The following is a 16,649-nucleotide window of genomic DNA, read 5'->3' as shown; positions in this document are numbered from 1 at the left end:
GTGCGCAATTACAAAACAATGTTTGAAACTGCACTAATGGCAAAATAAAGCAAACCTAGGGCGCTTACTATAAGACAAAAATGTTAAACCAATGGACCCTTTTCACAGACTGATATTAAAGGTGGGGTAAGCAATATTTAAATAGCGCTGTTTGAAAGTTGGTCGGACCGACACAACAACAAACGTGTAGAAAATCAGCATTAGGGGGTGTATGATGATGGTGGAGGAGAGATAACAAACAAGAGGGAGATTTGAAGAAAGACTGTAGAAATAGAGATGGCTGAGAGACTTTAAAAAAGAGAAAAGCTCATAAGAATGTCACTGGAAAATTAGGGGTTATGATCAAGAAAGAGCTTTAGGACCGGCATTAATATTAGAAAAGCTTTCCAGCGCTGGAGAGAGCTAAGCAGGAAGGCCTGAAAACGGACGCGGAGGTTCCTTTGATTTCGCTCCACATGTGAGTGAGTGTCATTGTTTGTCTGGAGCTGCTGGTGCTGTTGGTAACTAACAACGAACTCTTTGTTTGTATTTGCTCTTGTGCTCATTTTTTGTTCTTCCTTGTCATTCGCTCATCATCTTCGCTTTATTTTTCGTGAAGCATTATTTTGTTGCACTTCTGCTACGATAAATAGACATCCACTCTTGCATTGCGTGTGTACTGTGTAACGGAGGCCAGCTAGTGGAGGTTGTGTAAGCTGATGACTGCTGGAGAATGCAATGTTTACTGTGTTTATCGTCCTTGTTAGTGCACCCGTCTGGCATGCCAGCGATCAGGGTTCGAGACCAGCCATTCAATATGTCCAGTTTTTTTTTTAAATGTTATATAAACTTATTTTTTTGGTCATGCGAATGCTAAGGGACTTCCGTTTTCTTCCAAAATGGGACTTCCAAGACTTACATTTTCAAGAATCTTTTAACATATAGAACAGCATGCTAGATTTGAGGGAAAGAGGAGTCACTTAACTAAATAACTGTATAACTGGGCCTACACTACCATTTAAAAGTTTTGGGTTGGTAAGATACACACACACACACCACACACCCCACACACACACACCCCACACACACACACCCCACACACACACACCACACACACACACACCCCACACACACACACACCCCACACACACACACCCCACACACCTTTTTCTCAATCTTTTCCACTGGCCAAATAGTATTTTAATTGATTTATATATTAAATGGAATGGAATGAAATTAAATGGACCTTTAAGGTATGGATATTTGCTTCAAGTGATAGGCTTGGTGAGTGAAATTACATTTGTATTATCTTTCTGTATATATGCAAAATTTTCTTTAGATTTTTGGTCTAAAAGTGACCAAAAAGATATAACTCCAGCTCACCATCGGTGTCGCCAAACTGCTCTGTCTCCAAAACGCTCGTACGCATGGGTCAGAGTTTGCGTGCAGGTGCGCACATTTTCCCGTCAAGTTTGTTTTTATAAATCACAACTTATGCGTCGGAAGTGGCGTACGTCTCTTTCAGGGCTTGTTTTGTGCGTACGCAGCGGTTATAAATGAGGCCCCTGGTATTTCATGTGTTCTAGCTCAAGCACACCTGGTGCAACTAATGAAGCCCTTGATTAGATACATCAGGTGTGCTTGAGACAACACCTGTTATGCAGATTTGTGCTGTTGTGAGGAAATATTTTCAGGAGGTTGAAAAAAACTCATTAAAAGTAGCATTTTCAGCTGAATTTGGGGAAACCACAACATTTGTTGTTGAGCTCAAAGAGGCACAAAATCTCTTTCTCGGACCTTTACCATGACTGTTCCCTGCTGGTGGAATGATCTGCCTAACTCAACCAGAGCTGCTGAGTCCGTAGCCATTTAAAAAAAATTGCTGAAGACGTATCTTTTTCGGCAGCACTTGATCAAGTAATACTAACACTTTCTCCTCTATTCTATCTTAAAAAAAAAAAAAAAAAAACCTACGTTCGATTGAACTGCGAAGGGTCATAGCACTTACATACTGTTGTCCTACTGCTAGTTTAATTGCTTCTATTGTTCTCATTTGTAAGTCGCTTTGGATAAAAGCATCTGCTAAATGAATAAATGTAAATGTGAGCTATTTAGTTTGATTTGTTCATTGCAAACAGCTGAAAGTCTGTTAATTTGCCAATAAAAGTGATTTACAATAGGGTTGACTCATTTTGATAACAATTGTATTTAAAAGAAGCCTCTTTGCTCACCAAGGCGACATTTATTTAATCACAAATGCAGTAAAAACTGCATTTACAATTTAAAATAAATTCTCTATTTTAATATATTTTACAATGTAATATAGTCATGTTGTTACAGATCAGCCAGGCTCTCACACCAGCCAATCACAGCGCACTCCCTCACCTGAATCCTCATCATCACTACCACTAAAGACACACTCCTCACCGCTACTCATTGTCCGGTCTTGTTCACACGACTTCTTTCAGGACTTCTTACCTTGTTTTTGCCAAACACGAATCTCCTAAATCCTCCAACGACCATTCTCTAGTCTCCACTCCAGCGTCTCGTCTCCATTCTCTCCAGTGTTCCCTCTCCAGCATCTCGTCTCTCCTCTGTGTCTTCGGTGTTCCGGTTATCCGTCTTACCCACGATCAGTCATCATCATACCTGTAAGGACCACCATTCCACTCATCACCTGCACACCGCTCTCCAAATTATCATTGTTCATTTAACTTACCTGCATTCTGTTCCCGCTGCATTCTGTTGTCAATAAACTCTAACTTCCATATCCATCTCTTGAGTCTGCTCCCGTATAACACCTGTAATGTCAAAAGCTGAATTGTCAGCATCATTACTCCAGTCTTCAATGTCACATGATCCTCCAGAAATCATTTTAATATGCTGATTTGGAACTCAAGTATTGTTTTTATTAATAGCCAATGTCGAAAACAATGTGGAAATTTCGGGATTCTATGAATAGAAATATTAAAAGAACATTGTTTAGCCTACTTCAAAATAGATTTTTAAAAATATCTTTACTGTCATTTTAAGGCATCCTTGCTGAATAAAAGTATTAATTAAATATATATATATATTTTACTGACTTTTGAACATCACTTAAAATGTAAGCTTTTAAAAGCACTTGTATTTGTCCCCTGTGCAAACTGTCTAGCTAATGCACATACGTATGAGTCTAATACCCCTGTTATAAAGGATTTATTCCCTGTCCCTGACAACTAATATAAATATAGGTATTTGTTATATTATGCCTTGTTTAATTGGCTGATTTGATTTCTGGAGACGTGTGGAGACACCTCTGCCTGCTGGCGCCACCTACAGGTCAGTGTTGGTAAAGTAGAGGTTCTGTAGAGGTTAGTGAGTGCACAAACCAGAGCCATCACCATGCTGAGCACATAAGACTGCAGCACACTGTCTGTCTCTTTCTCGCTGCCTCTCTGTTCTTGTCGGTCTGATAAGACTACATAATACAAATGAGCATCACCCATGTCAGTACATCATAGATCCATTGAAAGCACTGAATAAAGATTGGACTGCAAGCATGTTGAAGTTGTAATTATCTCAACAGCACATATTTAAAAGAATAGTTCACCTGTCGTTTACTCACCTTCACATCAACACAAAATATGTTATTTTTCTCAAAAAGACAATGTTAGCATTAGTCACTTGTACTGTAATAGCATTGAAAAAAGATGCAATGATGCATGTGAACGGTGACTGAGGCTGTCGTTTTGCTAACTGTCACCCCCCTTTTTGAGCTTAGATCCGAACTTAAATGGTCGTGATTTTAAGAATGCTTTGGAATACAGGTTGGTCTCTTTCTAAAGAAGACCCTCAGCAGAAAATGACAGCACTTCAAAAAAGGAAAGTGTAAAAAAAGTTATAGAAGTTTAAAGGTGACAGTAAGGCAAACATGCTAAAATAGAAAATATATAATTTTATACAAAATAGGTATTTTGGGAAATCATTTGGACTTTAAAATGATTTGAAAATCAAAGCCATATGTCTATCCAAGTAGTTTTAAAAATTTGAAGATATCACCAATTGACCTGCTAAAAGCATGCTTTAATAGGTTTATTAACAGGTTAATATGCTAACCAGCCAAATCTTGACCTTTGTAATTGGCATTCATTTAAGGTATGAGCATTTGTCTCTTCTACTTACATCGGTTATGTTTTGAGAAATATTTGATCTCACTCAGATTCAAATTGGGCAAAAACGTTTCAAGAGAAAATTAGGACTTTTTATACTGACATTGTGATAAATAATAGCGTTTTGTCTTCTCTGCATACACATGGGATGTCCAGAGTTTAACATAGCCTATTTGGTATGAGCTATTTGTGATCCAAATAATATAAGCGAATTGTGGGAAATTGTATTGTTTTTTAAAAAAAACCTTCAATTTCATGAGTAAATGGTTGAACTCTTATTGTACATACATAATACGACGAGTGACGACTGAATTGAATGAATGAATGGATGAATGAACCGCAGTCTGTGTTGTTGCCTATGATTAAAATGACATCACTGTCTCATAACCCCATGAATAAACTGCCAGAGAATTCATGAAATTAACCAGAATAGTTCTAGACATAGTAAAAAAGACAAATGCATCTCACTTTCAGAGAACACTACGTAAAATTCTCATATGAATAAATGCAAATGTAATTCCCCTATAGTACACTGTACAGTAGTGCTCGTCCACGGTCATAATTCACTTTACATGCTGCCATGACATCAAAAGGGGACTTTAAATTTGGCTAATACACATAACTCACATTTAAATAGCATCTGTAAATATAGCAACCTTAACCACCCTACTTAACTGCTTGTCAGAGAAATCTAGCATTGTGGCATCAAGGACGTTTCTGTTTGCATTCTTGGTAAGCAAATCTGTTGCCCTGTTCTCCATTACCATTTGGTGAAATTGACACTTAACTTTTTTAAATATGTGTGCATGGTCTTATTGTAAATAGTTTATTAGTTTCTTCGTAATCTTTCATCAAATAAAATTACTTATGGCCTATTGAATTAGCCAGATAGTTACTGTATGTAGTCATTGTTTTAGCAAACTTGAAAGTCTGACTCCAATTTTTTAACACCCAAATGTAATATTACATCCAATATAACACCCAATTTTAAATGATTTCCATTAAATTAAATTTAATGATGGCTTTAGCAAAATAATTTAATTTAATAAAATTAAATAAAATATAAATAGTCATTGTTTTAGCAAACTTGAAGGTCTGACGATTTAATTAATTTAATTTAATTAATTTTAACACCCACATTTAATTATATAAATAATTCCTCACAATAGTTCTTAAAATAAAGTAAAAAAAAATGGCTTTAGAAATTTTTAAAAATGATAAAATAGAATAAAAACATTCAAATTAAATTAACAATAACATTTATCAACACAATTAACTTCTTAACAAATACAATGAAGTCTAAATAATATAATACAATTAATTTAAAATAATAATAATGATAAACTTGGATTGTTTTAGCAGATCTACAGGTCCAATTGACCAAAACCAGTCTTAAATAAAGTCTAAATAATTTAAATATTAAATATAATAATAATAAAATGACTTTAAATATTTTGTATACACTGTAGTAAAAGTAGTAAATCTTCCACAGTCTTAACCAATACTTATAGTAAACTTCAAAGCTTGAAATACTGCCACTGCTTCAGGATTCCAGGCCTCATTTTCCCAGAATTACCCTCACAAACACCCACAGACACACATGCTGTAACCTCAACTCTTCAGTGGGCTCAGTGCCATGCTTTTTGATATCATTAACAGGTGGCTTTCTAAAATAGAATCAAGAAATGCTCACACTCGTACTCACGCAAGGAGATACAACCATCACACTGGCATGGAGACGCACACTGAAATCTCTAACACAGTCAGCAGGGCAGCCATGAAGTAACAATTGACAGACAGACACAGAGCCCGGTGCCAACAAACCTAAAAAAAATCATTGATATCATTATACCCGGACATGGGCGTGATCTTTTTCAGACGCAAACAACCCCCACCCCGCAACTAGTGGTGTGCCATATTGAAGTCCTCCCTCTTTAAACCCCTCTTACGTACTTTCTCTCCGTCTCAGAGAAAACCCAGTGGTGTAGTCTAGTTTTTTGTAGTGAGTATACTGTGACTCACTACACAGTAGTGTAATAACCCCCCCCCCCCCCCCCCCCCCCCCCCCCCCATAATTGAGAGCATTATGAGACTAAGTGTTATCAACATGTCAATTTATTATAAGCAACACAAGACTTTAACAACCAATGAAATTTACAGCTGAGGAGACTGGACTGATTTTCTACATTTAGCCTTAGATGTTATATGAATATGGTCCCTGAAGCACAGGTTTTATCAGCTGACAATAATAATAATAATAAAAAAACATTATAGGCACAAATACAAATTTACTTTTAGAAATGGTGCTTTTGAAAGAAAATTGTGTTATTGTTTTGGAAAGTTTACTGTTTAAATTAAAACATGTATGAAAACTTGTGTGATATTCCTTTTTAAAATAAGTTTTAATAGATTTCATCATTATTATTATTTTACAGTACATTTTACTGTGCAATTTCTTTCATAATTTCTTTGAGTTTATACCGAACTTTTATTTTGACATGTTGTCGTAAAGACATTACAGTTTCTGTGTGTGTATGATACAAATGAATGGCGATAGTTTTATCAAATGAAATGGTGATATTCTCATGAAGTGACTCTCATAGCAGCTCTGTGATGAAGTTCATGTGTCATGTGTAGCCTACATCATGTCCTCATAGCTACAGTGAAGCGCTGACACAAGCACGCGCTTGCTTCAGTGTGTGTGTGTGTGTGTGTAGTAGAGCACACATTGAGCGCTCATTCCCAGAGACGCGTTGAACAACTGCAGTCTCTTTGAGTTTTTAATATTCACGCGATTTGATCTGTGTCCATTGCAAACACAGACGCGGTGAATTTATGAATGAAAGTGTGAAAGTTCTGTCACAAAACGAAGTTGTTACGTATCCTCACGCTTTTTTTTAGTGGGTATACGGAAATACTTGGCATTTCCTAGTGGGTATACGGCGTATACCTGCGTATCACGTAGACTACACCACTGAGAAAACCCCTCTGCAAACCGGCCTTCACGTATTCGACACTCAGGTCAGCTGCTTGTTTGTGCTGTTGTGATTCACTGTAGAAGTATACTTGCTTTATCAACACTGTAAAGTTACATTTAATTATTGTCAGTCTGGAGCTTATGTGCTTTCTTTATTACTAATATACCCTGGAATGTTTGACCATCAAGTCATGTTTAATGTTTTCTCTATATAGGCTACTATCTTTTGTTATTATGTCCTAGTCTTTCAAATATGCTGTTGTTCGCATCTGAAATATAGTACTGTCTGCAAGCTAATTTAACCAAGTCAATAAAGAACTACATTAAATATTTTAGATAGATGAAATCGCATTCTATATCCAGAGAAATTAGCTTTTATTGCATACATGGAACAAAAAGCATTCAAATGAATTGTAAGATTAACTTTGTTACATTGTTACAAAACAAAACAAAAATTAAGCCTTTTTTTTAATGTGCCCCAATTATGCTATTTTAAAGGTATTTTTATGCTATTTTATCCTGATGTTGTTTTGGAGGTATCCTAATGGTGCGTTCACACCGGACGCGAATAGCGCGTCAGGCGCGAGTCATTTCAATGTTAAGTCAATGCAAAGACGCGTTACGCGCGTAAAACGCGTGTAACGCGTCTTTGTGGGTGCAGTAAAACAGCTTTACATGCATCAAAGGTAAAAAAAAAAAACTTTAATTTTCTCATAATATACATTGCACATTACCACATTTTTCAATGATTCTCAAATGACTTGTTAGATGATTCAGTCTCTCTAAATTCCTTCTTTCAACAAGCTACTCTGCTCTGATTGGCCAGATGGCCCAGTCTGTTGTGATTGGTCTACCACTTACAGCGCCTGTCGTAAACAAAACTCCATTACCACAACTGAACTTACAACCAGGTCACACTAAATGCGTCTCTACAGCACGCAGTGTGTTTATTGTGCAATTTATACGCGAAAACTTAGTTTTTATGTGCATATGATACGCATGGGTTGGTCAGGGTAGGTCTAGTAGTGGTGGTGGGGGGGTGCGTGTGTATTACACGCAATGAAGTGCGTATCAAATACACGCGAAAAATGCGTATCAAATGCACGTAAAAACTAATTTTCGCGTATGTATTGCACGATAAACACAATGCGTGCTATAGAGACGGATTTTCATGAGATCAGGCAACTTCAGCTCAGACAGCAACAAATGCGTCGATTTGACTATATCAATCAGAAAGTCCAAATCAAAAACATGCGGGTTTGTTGTGACGTGCTGATCAGCACAAAAAAATAAAATAAAATATTCATCTTGATAAATACCATTGGCTATAGCCTACCCTGCAAGTAAATACACATTTCCGTTCAATAGTTTGGAGTTGGTATGATTTATTTTTTCAAGTTTGTAAAAAGTTTTAAAAAGTCTTATGCTTACCAAGGCTGCATTTATTTGATCAAAAATCAAATAAACATGTTGAACAGTTGTGCTGCTTAGCATTTTTGTGGAAACCGTGATAAAAACAAATTCTTCAAAATTCTTTATAAATGTGGTGATTATCTCTGAGGACACCCAACTTAATATATGATATTTCCCATCTGATTCTAATAATGTCATGTCAGTAGATGGAAAAGTCAGCCAGCTATTTATTATCATGTTAATTATTGTGCCTTTAGCCCCAACAGCAGATACTCTTTACCTTTGTCTAAACACAGTCAATCATTTTATAGATTCTTCTTTTGCTTTACATACATCTACAACATTTTAAAAGAACGTTAAATATTAAATCAAATTAGCGCAGAATCCCCTTTTCGTTGCTGTCCACTATTGCGTCAAGGATCAGCCAAATTTCCACGTGCATCAAAAGCGGTTGTAAAAAAGTGGTCCTATTATGCTATTTTAAAGTTTCCTAATGTTGTGTTGGAGTCTCCTGCAACAGGTTTACATGCAAAGGTAAATCTTTTTTTTTCATTTTCTCATAATATACATTTGCAAATCACATTTTCAATGATTCTCAAACGACTCGTCAGATGAATCAATCTCTCTCCTAACAATGGGCTTCTTTTTTTTCCGACAGACACTGTACGCGGTAGACCAATCCCAACAGTACTACTACTACTCTGCTCTGATTGGTCAGACAGCTCAGTCTGTAGGGATTGGTCTACCGCGTACAGTGTCTGTCGGAAAAAAAGAAGCCCATTGCCATAACAACGTCATCTGCTTGTCCATGATGCTATCCAGTATCCACAGGAATCAGCTGCAGTGTTTGAGGGAGTTCAAGTTTTCCCTGGTGTTTGCGCGCGCAATAAGTAGGCGGGCAATATGCTAATATTTCGTCTTGATGTCACAACGAAACGGCTTATGACTCATTTGAAAAACGATTAATTTCATTGACTCAGAGTCGAGTCTTAATTTTGAAAGACAATACCTATATACGGTGCACTTTCAGATTTAAAACTTTGCAGGATGTTTTCATTCACTTAGAGCTATGTTACACACTACACTTAGAGCTATGTTACACACTACATGAAAGGTAATTTTCAAAAATACATAATAGGGGCACTTTAAGAAAAGTGCTAAGCTGAATTTTTGTTCCATCTAGTGGTTTAAAAGAGAATAAACTCGGAGCCCTCCCCCCCAGACAGTGCAAGTGTGAACTTGTGAAATATAATTTGGCAAACAAAACACAGGAATTCATAGAAGAAAGCACTACACAACAACTTAAAGAAATAGTTCACTTCAAAAATGTAATGGGTAACCAGACAGTTGATCTACCCCATTGACTTCCATAGTAGGAAAACTATGTAAGTCAATGGGGTCCATTAACTGTTTGCTTACCGACATTCTTCTAAAAATCTTCTTTTGTGTTCAGCAGAAGAAAGAAATTTATGCAGTTTTGAAGCAACGTGAGGGTGAGTAAATGATGACAGAATTTTCATTTTGAAGTGAACTATTTCTTTAACACGACTAATACCGCAACAAAGAACTAACCCAAAATGAGGGCTTATATACACCGCAGACAAAGGGGGAAACTAAACAGACACCTGACCTGAGGAACCCAATCAATTATAAACCATGAAGACACACAGGGAGAGAACGGAGGAGAACTGAACTAATAAACAGACAGAAGATTAACAAATAAACTCAAACATGAATATATAAATATGCAGAACAGAAAATAAGACATTTTGAAGAATGGTTACCAAATAGTTTTGGTTACCACAAGCTTCCATTGTATGAACAAAAATAATGTCTTATATATCGTGGGGTAGATGAACATGTTCTTCTATTTCATGAAACTCTGCTTAAGTTTGATTTTCTGTTTTAATCCTATTCTTAATTTTTAGAGTAACCAGTCTGACCAACCCCTGACTTCCATCACCTCCTCATCATCATTCACATCTTCAAGCTGTATTAGCACTCAATTGTGTGAATGGGCAATGCCTGCAGTTCCCAGCATCCTTCAGCTGTCTATCTGGCCTTAACGCCTCCATAATTAACATCCTCAGCTGCATCTTCTTCTGACAAAGCCTTCCACACCTCTACACGTGAAACACATTAGACTGACCTAGATGTATCTTGCTGCTGGATCAATCTAACTCAGACTTGTCCAGCACTAACTGTCTTTGTTTGTCCTCTCATCTGATTATTTTGTCCTCAATCATCTATGAAGACTTAAATGTCCTTTCAAAATAAGTTGCTGCCCTCTCATTCACGTATTTGGATCTCTGAAGCTGCAAATCAATCATGTGGTCCACGTTCATCGTGCAGGATGAAGAGGTAAGGACAGGGAATGCATCGGCTGGGGTACACCAACCTTCCTGTGCGCTGGAAGGGTTTTTGGGATCACGGGGCGGCGGACGCAAGCGGCGACATAGAACAAACCCCACTTCTGGAGATGGAATCAGCGAAAGCCAAGAGGGCAAAATCAAGCTGACGTTATTCTTGGCTGTACTCGGCATTATGCTCACTGTGCTCGGGGTGGGCACAGAGTTCTGGGTGGAACTTACACCACCCAAGAGCTTCTACAACAATCAGACTTGTCTGGTAGCACATTATGGCTTATGGAAATGCTGTACCAAGACGTTCTGGGTGTCAGATTTGGACCCAAAGCAGGAGATTTGTGGGCCTTCGCACTTACACGGAGGTAAGAGAAAAATGTCCCATAATGTCTCAACTGGAGTGAAAGCATTATGAATAATCCGTTAGAATAACATCACCTTCCTGGATCCCATTATAGAATCCAATTGCACCTTCTTTAAGTTCTACACCACTGGAGAAAACATTGTCCTATTTCAGAAAACGCCAGAAAAGGGTGAGTCATCGCACATCCCCCTCTTTGTCTTTAGATCCCGTTGCACTAATGTGTCTTTCTTTGTGTCGTCACTGAGTGCTGACCCCATTTATACATTTTTAACCAAAATATGATACTTAAATGTTGTATGAGCAGCAAATGAATGAAACATTACATAACATTACATTTCCAACAGTAGCCTACCACTTTTCAATAAGGTTTAATTTGTTAACAATAGTTAACTACATTAGTTAACATGAATGAAATGAATATTCTTAGTGTTAATTTCAACATTTACTAATTCAATTCTTAAATTCAAAAGCTGTATCTGTTAATATTATGAAGTGGACATGAGCTGACATGAACAGTTGTATTTTTATTAACTAACATTAACAAAGGTAAATAAATACTGTAACAAATGTATTGCTCATTGTTAATGTTAGTTAATGCATATTGTAAACTGTTACCCATTTTATAAGAACATCTGCATCATATGTAAAGGCAATATTGTGCTAATTAAAAAGGTTAATGATTATTATTTTTAAGAAATTTCATTAAAATTGCCTACAATTTCAGTACACGAGTGTCTTGAAAATTGACAGCCACAGGAAAAACCTCAGCCAAACCATCTAAACATGATGACAGACCACGTAAAAACCATATAGATTGCACCTTTAAATCAAACCATTCTCTGTCTATTCAGCTCAGCAGATGTGTGCATTATTCCATCATATCATTGCTATTTGCGTATTAAAACCTTCTTCCCTCTTTAGATCTGACCGTAGCATCGGCTATGTTAGCTATCATTAGTCTTTTCCTGATGGTGATGGGAGCTATGTGCATTATCATGGCAGTAAGCAAAGGTGTTCAATTCTTCTTGAAGCCAGCCGCAGCTTGCTTCATACTGTCAGGTAACATTATTATGCTGTTGGCTAACATCTTTTAACTACATAGTACGCACATGCTGTGTGTACTATGCGTGTACAGTGTATATAACCTGCTGTGTGTACAGTGTATAAAACCTGATGCTTGCTTTTATCCAAAATAACTTTCAGTGCATTCAAGGAATACATTTTTCCAATATGTGTATTTCCTTGGAATCAAACTAGTGACCTTGTCGATACTGATACCATACTTCACCAATTGAGCTAAAGAAATATACTGTATGGGCCAAGAATACGTTTACATGACAATGATGCACTAAAAACGTAAAGTTTTTCTTTTGTATTCTTCGCGTACAGACGACATTATTGTCAAAACGATCCCCTTTCACACAGATCTGCAAAAACGACTAAAAACGCTGTATTATGCAAGCTGGCAGTTTGTTGGCAAGTAGTTAGTCTCAGGCTCAGACATCACACCCACAGACCGTTGGCTGAATATCTGATGCATATGGCACACTTAACTGGAAAAACTTTAGGAGTTTCAAAGTCGTCATCTGATTGGTTGAATTGGTTGAATTCTTCTAATGCGTTCTTTAATGCTCTGTCTGGAAACAAAGCTGTCATGACGCCAAACCCCCTCACGGAATAAGAAAGCTGTCATGTTTACAACTGTGACAATAGCCCCTTTCACACAGAGATTCCGGAAAATACACGGATAAAGTGACCCGGGATTTGACCCGGGTTCGTTTGAAAATGGTTCATTCACACTGCCAGTGATTTGCCGGAATCAGAGAGCGCGTTCACACACAACCCGGGTATGTCCCGGATAGACGCGTGACGTTATGATGTGACGTATAAGGTACGCGTCGAAAAGCGGAAGTGTTTGCATTTTTTTTCGGATTCGGTCGTACACTAACGCATCACGTACCGTTCCACAAAGCTGGCGAACGATCTCAGCTTCGGCGCGGATTGCAAGGAGCTCTCGGGTCTCTGCTTCAGTCCAGTTTGCAGACATCTTTTCGTTCTTTCTTGTATCGATGACGAACACAAACTTTCTTCTAACAGAGTAACAGAGTCGCACGATAACTACGTCATTGCGAAGGCTCGTGCATCATCACTACGACACACCCCTTACGGCATTTGTCCTGGCTTTTGTTCACACAGCGCGCGTTCCGGGTCTGAACACGGCAATGTTACTAGGTCCCCAACCCGGCATCGATCCCGGCATTAAACCCGGGTCGTGTTTGCGTTCACACAGAAGGCGTTCCGGCAATTTGCCGGGTTCAAAGTGCTGTGTGAATGGGGCTAATGAGAGCCTAAGGATCAACTAAACGGTGGATATTCAAAAGTATGTGAAGTTCGCGGCTCTATTTTTGCAGTAAACTTGCACAACGTTCTTAAATGAAAAATGTATTATGCATGCCGGTCTGTTAATGTAGTATACAATAATAGGGTTATACTTTACATTTTCACACCCCTAAACATGATGCGGAACAAAACGAACTGTGATTGGTTGCTTTACATGTCAGTCAGACGGCCTCTAGGCGGTCCTTGGCCAATGAAAGATGCGATGGAGTCAGAATTATGGCAGAAGGTCTGGCTACTCGAGACTAGCAAATAGTTGGCGAGGTCACGTTGTGAAAGAAAAACTACACGCCTATAGACACGTAACACGTAATACGCATGCACATCATGACGTCAGCGTTTTCACAAATTCACGTTTTTGGAGTTTACATGAAGACGATAATGGTATCTTTACAACTTGTACTTTGAAACCCATTTTCAAAAGTTGTTGTGTAAATGAATGGCCAAATCACATACAAATGATTTGTTTTAGATGAAAACGGTGTCATTTCTTCATGATACATATTTCACCACTGATTCTGTAACAAATGGTTCAGTTGGTTCACTTCACTGTGTTTCCATGTCAGATATGCATGCTCAATGGCATATACACTGTAGTCATTTCTATATACAGCATGGCAACATCCAAACAGATTTAAAGGGCATTGTGGTCTTGGAAGACATTTTTTTTTTTTTTTTAAGAAACAAAATCCAAGATTACAACAAATATAACCGAGATGGCTTTGGATAGGCTAACATTGAAAGCAAGAGCAAATCTAGCCAACAATGAATGCTAACACAAACTCTGTGTCGTTCAGAAAAGGCAAGGCAATACCAGATTGCTAATAAAAGCCAAGAAACATAAGCTCTCACACATCTGATTTTTTCCCCTCTGTCTCTCAACAGGTGTCTTAATCTTCCTCTGCCTCCTAATTTTCCACCAATCAGTGCTTTTATTCTTAGCAAGTGACCAATCCATACCTCTACGCCATGAAATGTCATGGTCAGTGACGTGTGTCGGCTGTGCAGGGGCTCTGGCTGTTGTTGCTGGGGTCTTGTTCGTGGTTATTGCTCTTCCATACAGTCCATGGAAAAAGTGCCTACCTAAGAAGAACAGTGACATCTAGTGGTGTGGAGGCTGAAGTGTACTTCTCCTACAGATTGCACTGAATCCTACTGATAATGTGGAACAGATAACAACAGTAGTCCCATGCATCCTGGTGAATCTGGGGAAAAAAGGATTCATGAACTGTACATGTAAACACACACACAACCACATGGTGGTTGGCAATGTGATTATAGAGGAGTTGGCACTGGAGAGAATGCTGCTGGGAATGTAACAGGAGGTGACCCAGACATTTTTCTCAGATTATATGTACCATTAGGTTGGAATGGTTCAGTGATTATTGGGCCTACAAAACTAATACATATTAGTTCATATAACAGAACCGCTCAAGAATCTTTTGTGCTCATGTGCAGTTTTTTTTAACTATACCTTTTATTAGTTTGTTTGTAAATTATATAATATATATGTTCTATATGACAAATATAATATAGCATAACAATTGATGCTGTATATTTTGATTAGCTTTATATACTGGAGGGGCCGTTTAGAAAAAGGAGGCTTTGGATACTCTCCTTGGATACTGTTTTATTTAACCTTTTCTGAAGATCATATTATTATATATAAAATCTAGGACTATAATTTTGGAATTTTGCTCAAATATAATTGTGTAAATGCCTTAATTGGCATGACTGGTTTTCCAGAGGCAAAGTGAAATGGATTGCAACTTTGCAATTGTAGGTAACAGAATTTAAGCTAATTATGCTTTTATATTTAAGTTTCTACAGACATTTGCAAGCTTTGACCAAGTCTTGGCAAAGTACATACCCAAAACACCTACCTTTTCTCCTTCATAATATGGAAATCAGCTTTCATGCCTCCCTGTTATTTATTGTACCCATGGTGAAGGAAATAAGAGAACCACTTGAAATCCACAACAAAGCTGCTTGAGATACATCAGTGAATTTATTCTGCTGCCGGTCGACACTGATAATTTATTAACAGCAGTGCCTTTGACGTGAAGCAACCACATGGAATCTCACATTGCATATTTGAACAAACAGCATGATCGCTCACTTTTTCCTTTTCTTTTTTTTGGAGTAGTGGACAAAACTGCAGCATTGTCAATAAATCATAAATAAAGTGATGATTATTTACAGGAACTTTATATTTTCTGGCTGATTTGAAGAGAAATGTAAATGAGAAAAAGATACATACCAGCTTAAACAGAAATAGGTTGTCAAATTCACAGACAGTGGGCAATTTAATGTTACAGGAGGAACTTCAGGTACATGATGGTGCTTCCAGCCATATTGAACATCTCATTTTCTGTTATATCTGTGGTTTAGTCTGGCAGCTGACAGGCAGCTGACAGTTTTTGACCAGCTCTTTTCATCTGGAGGTGGTCGCTTGATGACAGCAAGAGATGAACTCAAATCAAAAGCAACAATTAAAAGCCCCAACATCTACTGCTGCTGCTCCTGCTGCTTCCCATTGTGAACGCTGACATTGATGCTGATCTAGAATCAGTTATTGAAAGTGTTAGAGGAAAGCAGATCATAATAATGAGAAACTTTCATTGTTGGCTGCCTCTGCTGCATGACAGAAATAGCTTTCCTACTGAGTTGGGCTGGATTTTGCAACAATCCGAACTAGGAATGCATTGGTTTAAAAATCGAAAATGTATTAATGTGACCTTTTTATAAAACAAAAGAATACATATTTATTTTAATTATTTGGAGGCTACAGATGGTTTCAAGTTTTTGCAGCTCGGCAGTGGCATATAACATTGATGAAGATATGGGTATTTTTCAACAGATAATTTCCCTCTCTGTGTTTTTTCCCCTCTTGCAAAACTAGGAAAATTGTTCCAAATTAATTAATTCATTTTAAGTTCTGTTATTAACATTGTTATCAGTTCTTGCTTTGGTTCATTGATTAATTCGATGAAGATTATAGACTA

General features: G+C 37.6%; 1 protein-coding gene and 1 long non-coding RNA gene across 3 annotated transcripts; one reads left to right on the top strand and one right to left on the bottom strand.

Moving 5' to 3' along the window:
* Nucleotides 1-2,524: 2,524 nt before the first annotated feature.
* On the bottom strand, nucleotides 2,525-5,954 carry LOC306986649. Its single transcript, XR_013795003.1, has 3 exons — nucleotides 5,836-5,954; nucleotides 2,699-2,780; nucleotides 2,525-2,628 (listed from the first exon to the last, which is right to left on the bottom strand). It is a non-coding gene; the product is annotated as an uncharacterized lncRNA (long non-coding RNA).
* Nucleotides 5,955-7,106: 1,152 nt separating this feature from the next.
* On the top strand, nucleotides 7,107-15,851 carry cacng6a (calcium channel, voltage-dependent, gamma subunit 6a). 2 transcript variants are annotated; one of them, XM_079590093.1, is made up of 6 exons: nucleotides 7,107-7,151; nucleotides 9,977-10,013; nucleotides 10,449-11,248; nucleotides 11,342-11,416; nucleotides 12,169-12,306; nucleotides 14,530-15,851. In XM_079590093.1, the coding sequence occupies exons 3-6, from the start codon at nucleotides 10,849-10,851 to the stop codon at nucleotides 14,748-14,750; spliced, it is 834 nt and encodes a 277-aa protein (XP_079446219.1). In that variant the 5' UTR covers nucleotides 7,107-7,151; nucleotides 9,977-10,013; nucleotides 10,449-10,848; the 3' UTR covers nucleotides 14,751-15,851. The 2 variants fall into 2 exon arrangements, with proteins under 2 accessions (XP_079446219.1, XP_079446220.1); XM_079590094.1 differs by lacking the exon at nucleotides 9,977-10,013.
* The last annotated feature ends 798 nt before the right edge of the window (nucleotides 15,852-16,649 follow it).

The sequence above is a fragment of the Phoxinus phoxinus genome (genome assembly GCF_949152265.1).
Source record: "Phoxinus phoxinus genome assembly, chromosome: 19".
Taxonomy (NCBI): Eukaryota; Metazoa; Chordata; class Actinopteri; order Cypriniformes; family Leuciscidae; genus Phoxinus; species Phoxinus phoxinus.
This window is presented reverse-complemented; position numbering and strand designations above follow the sequence as displayed.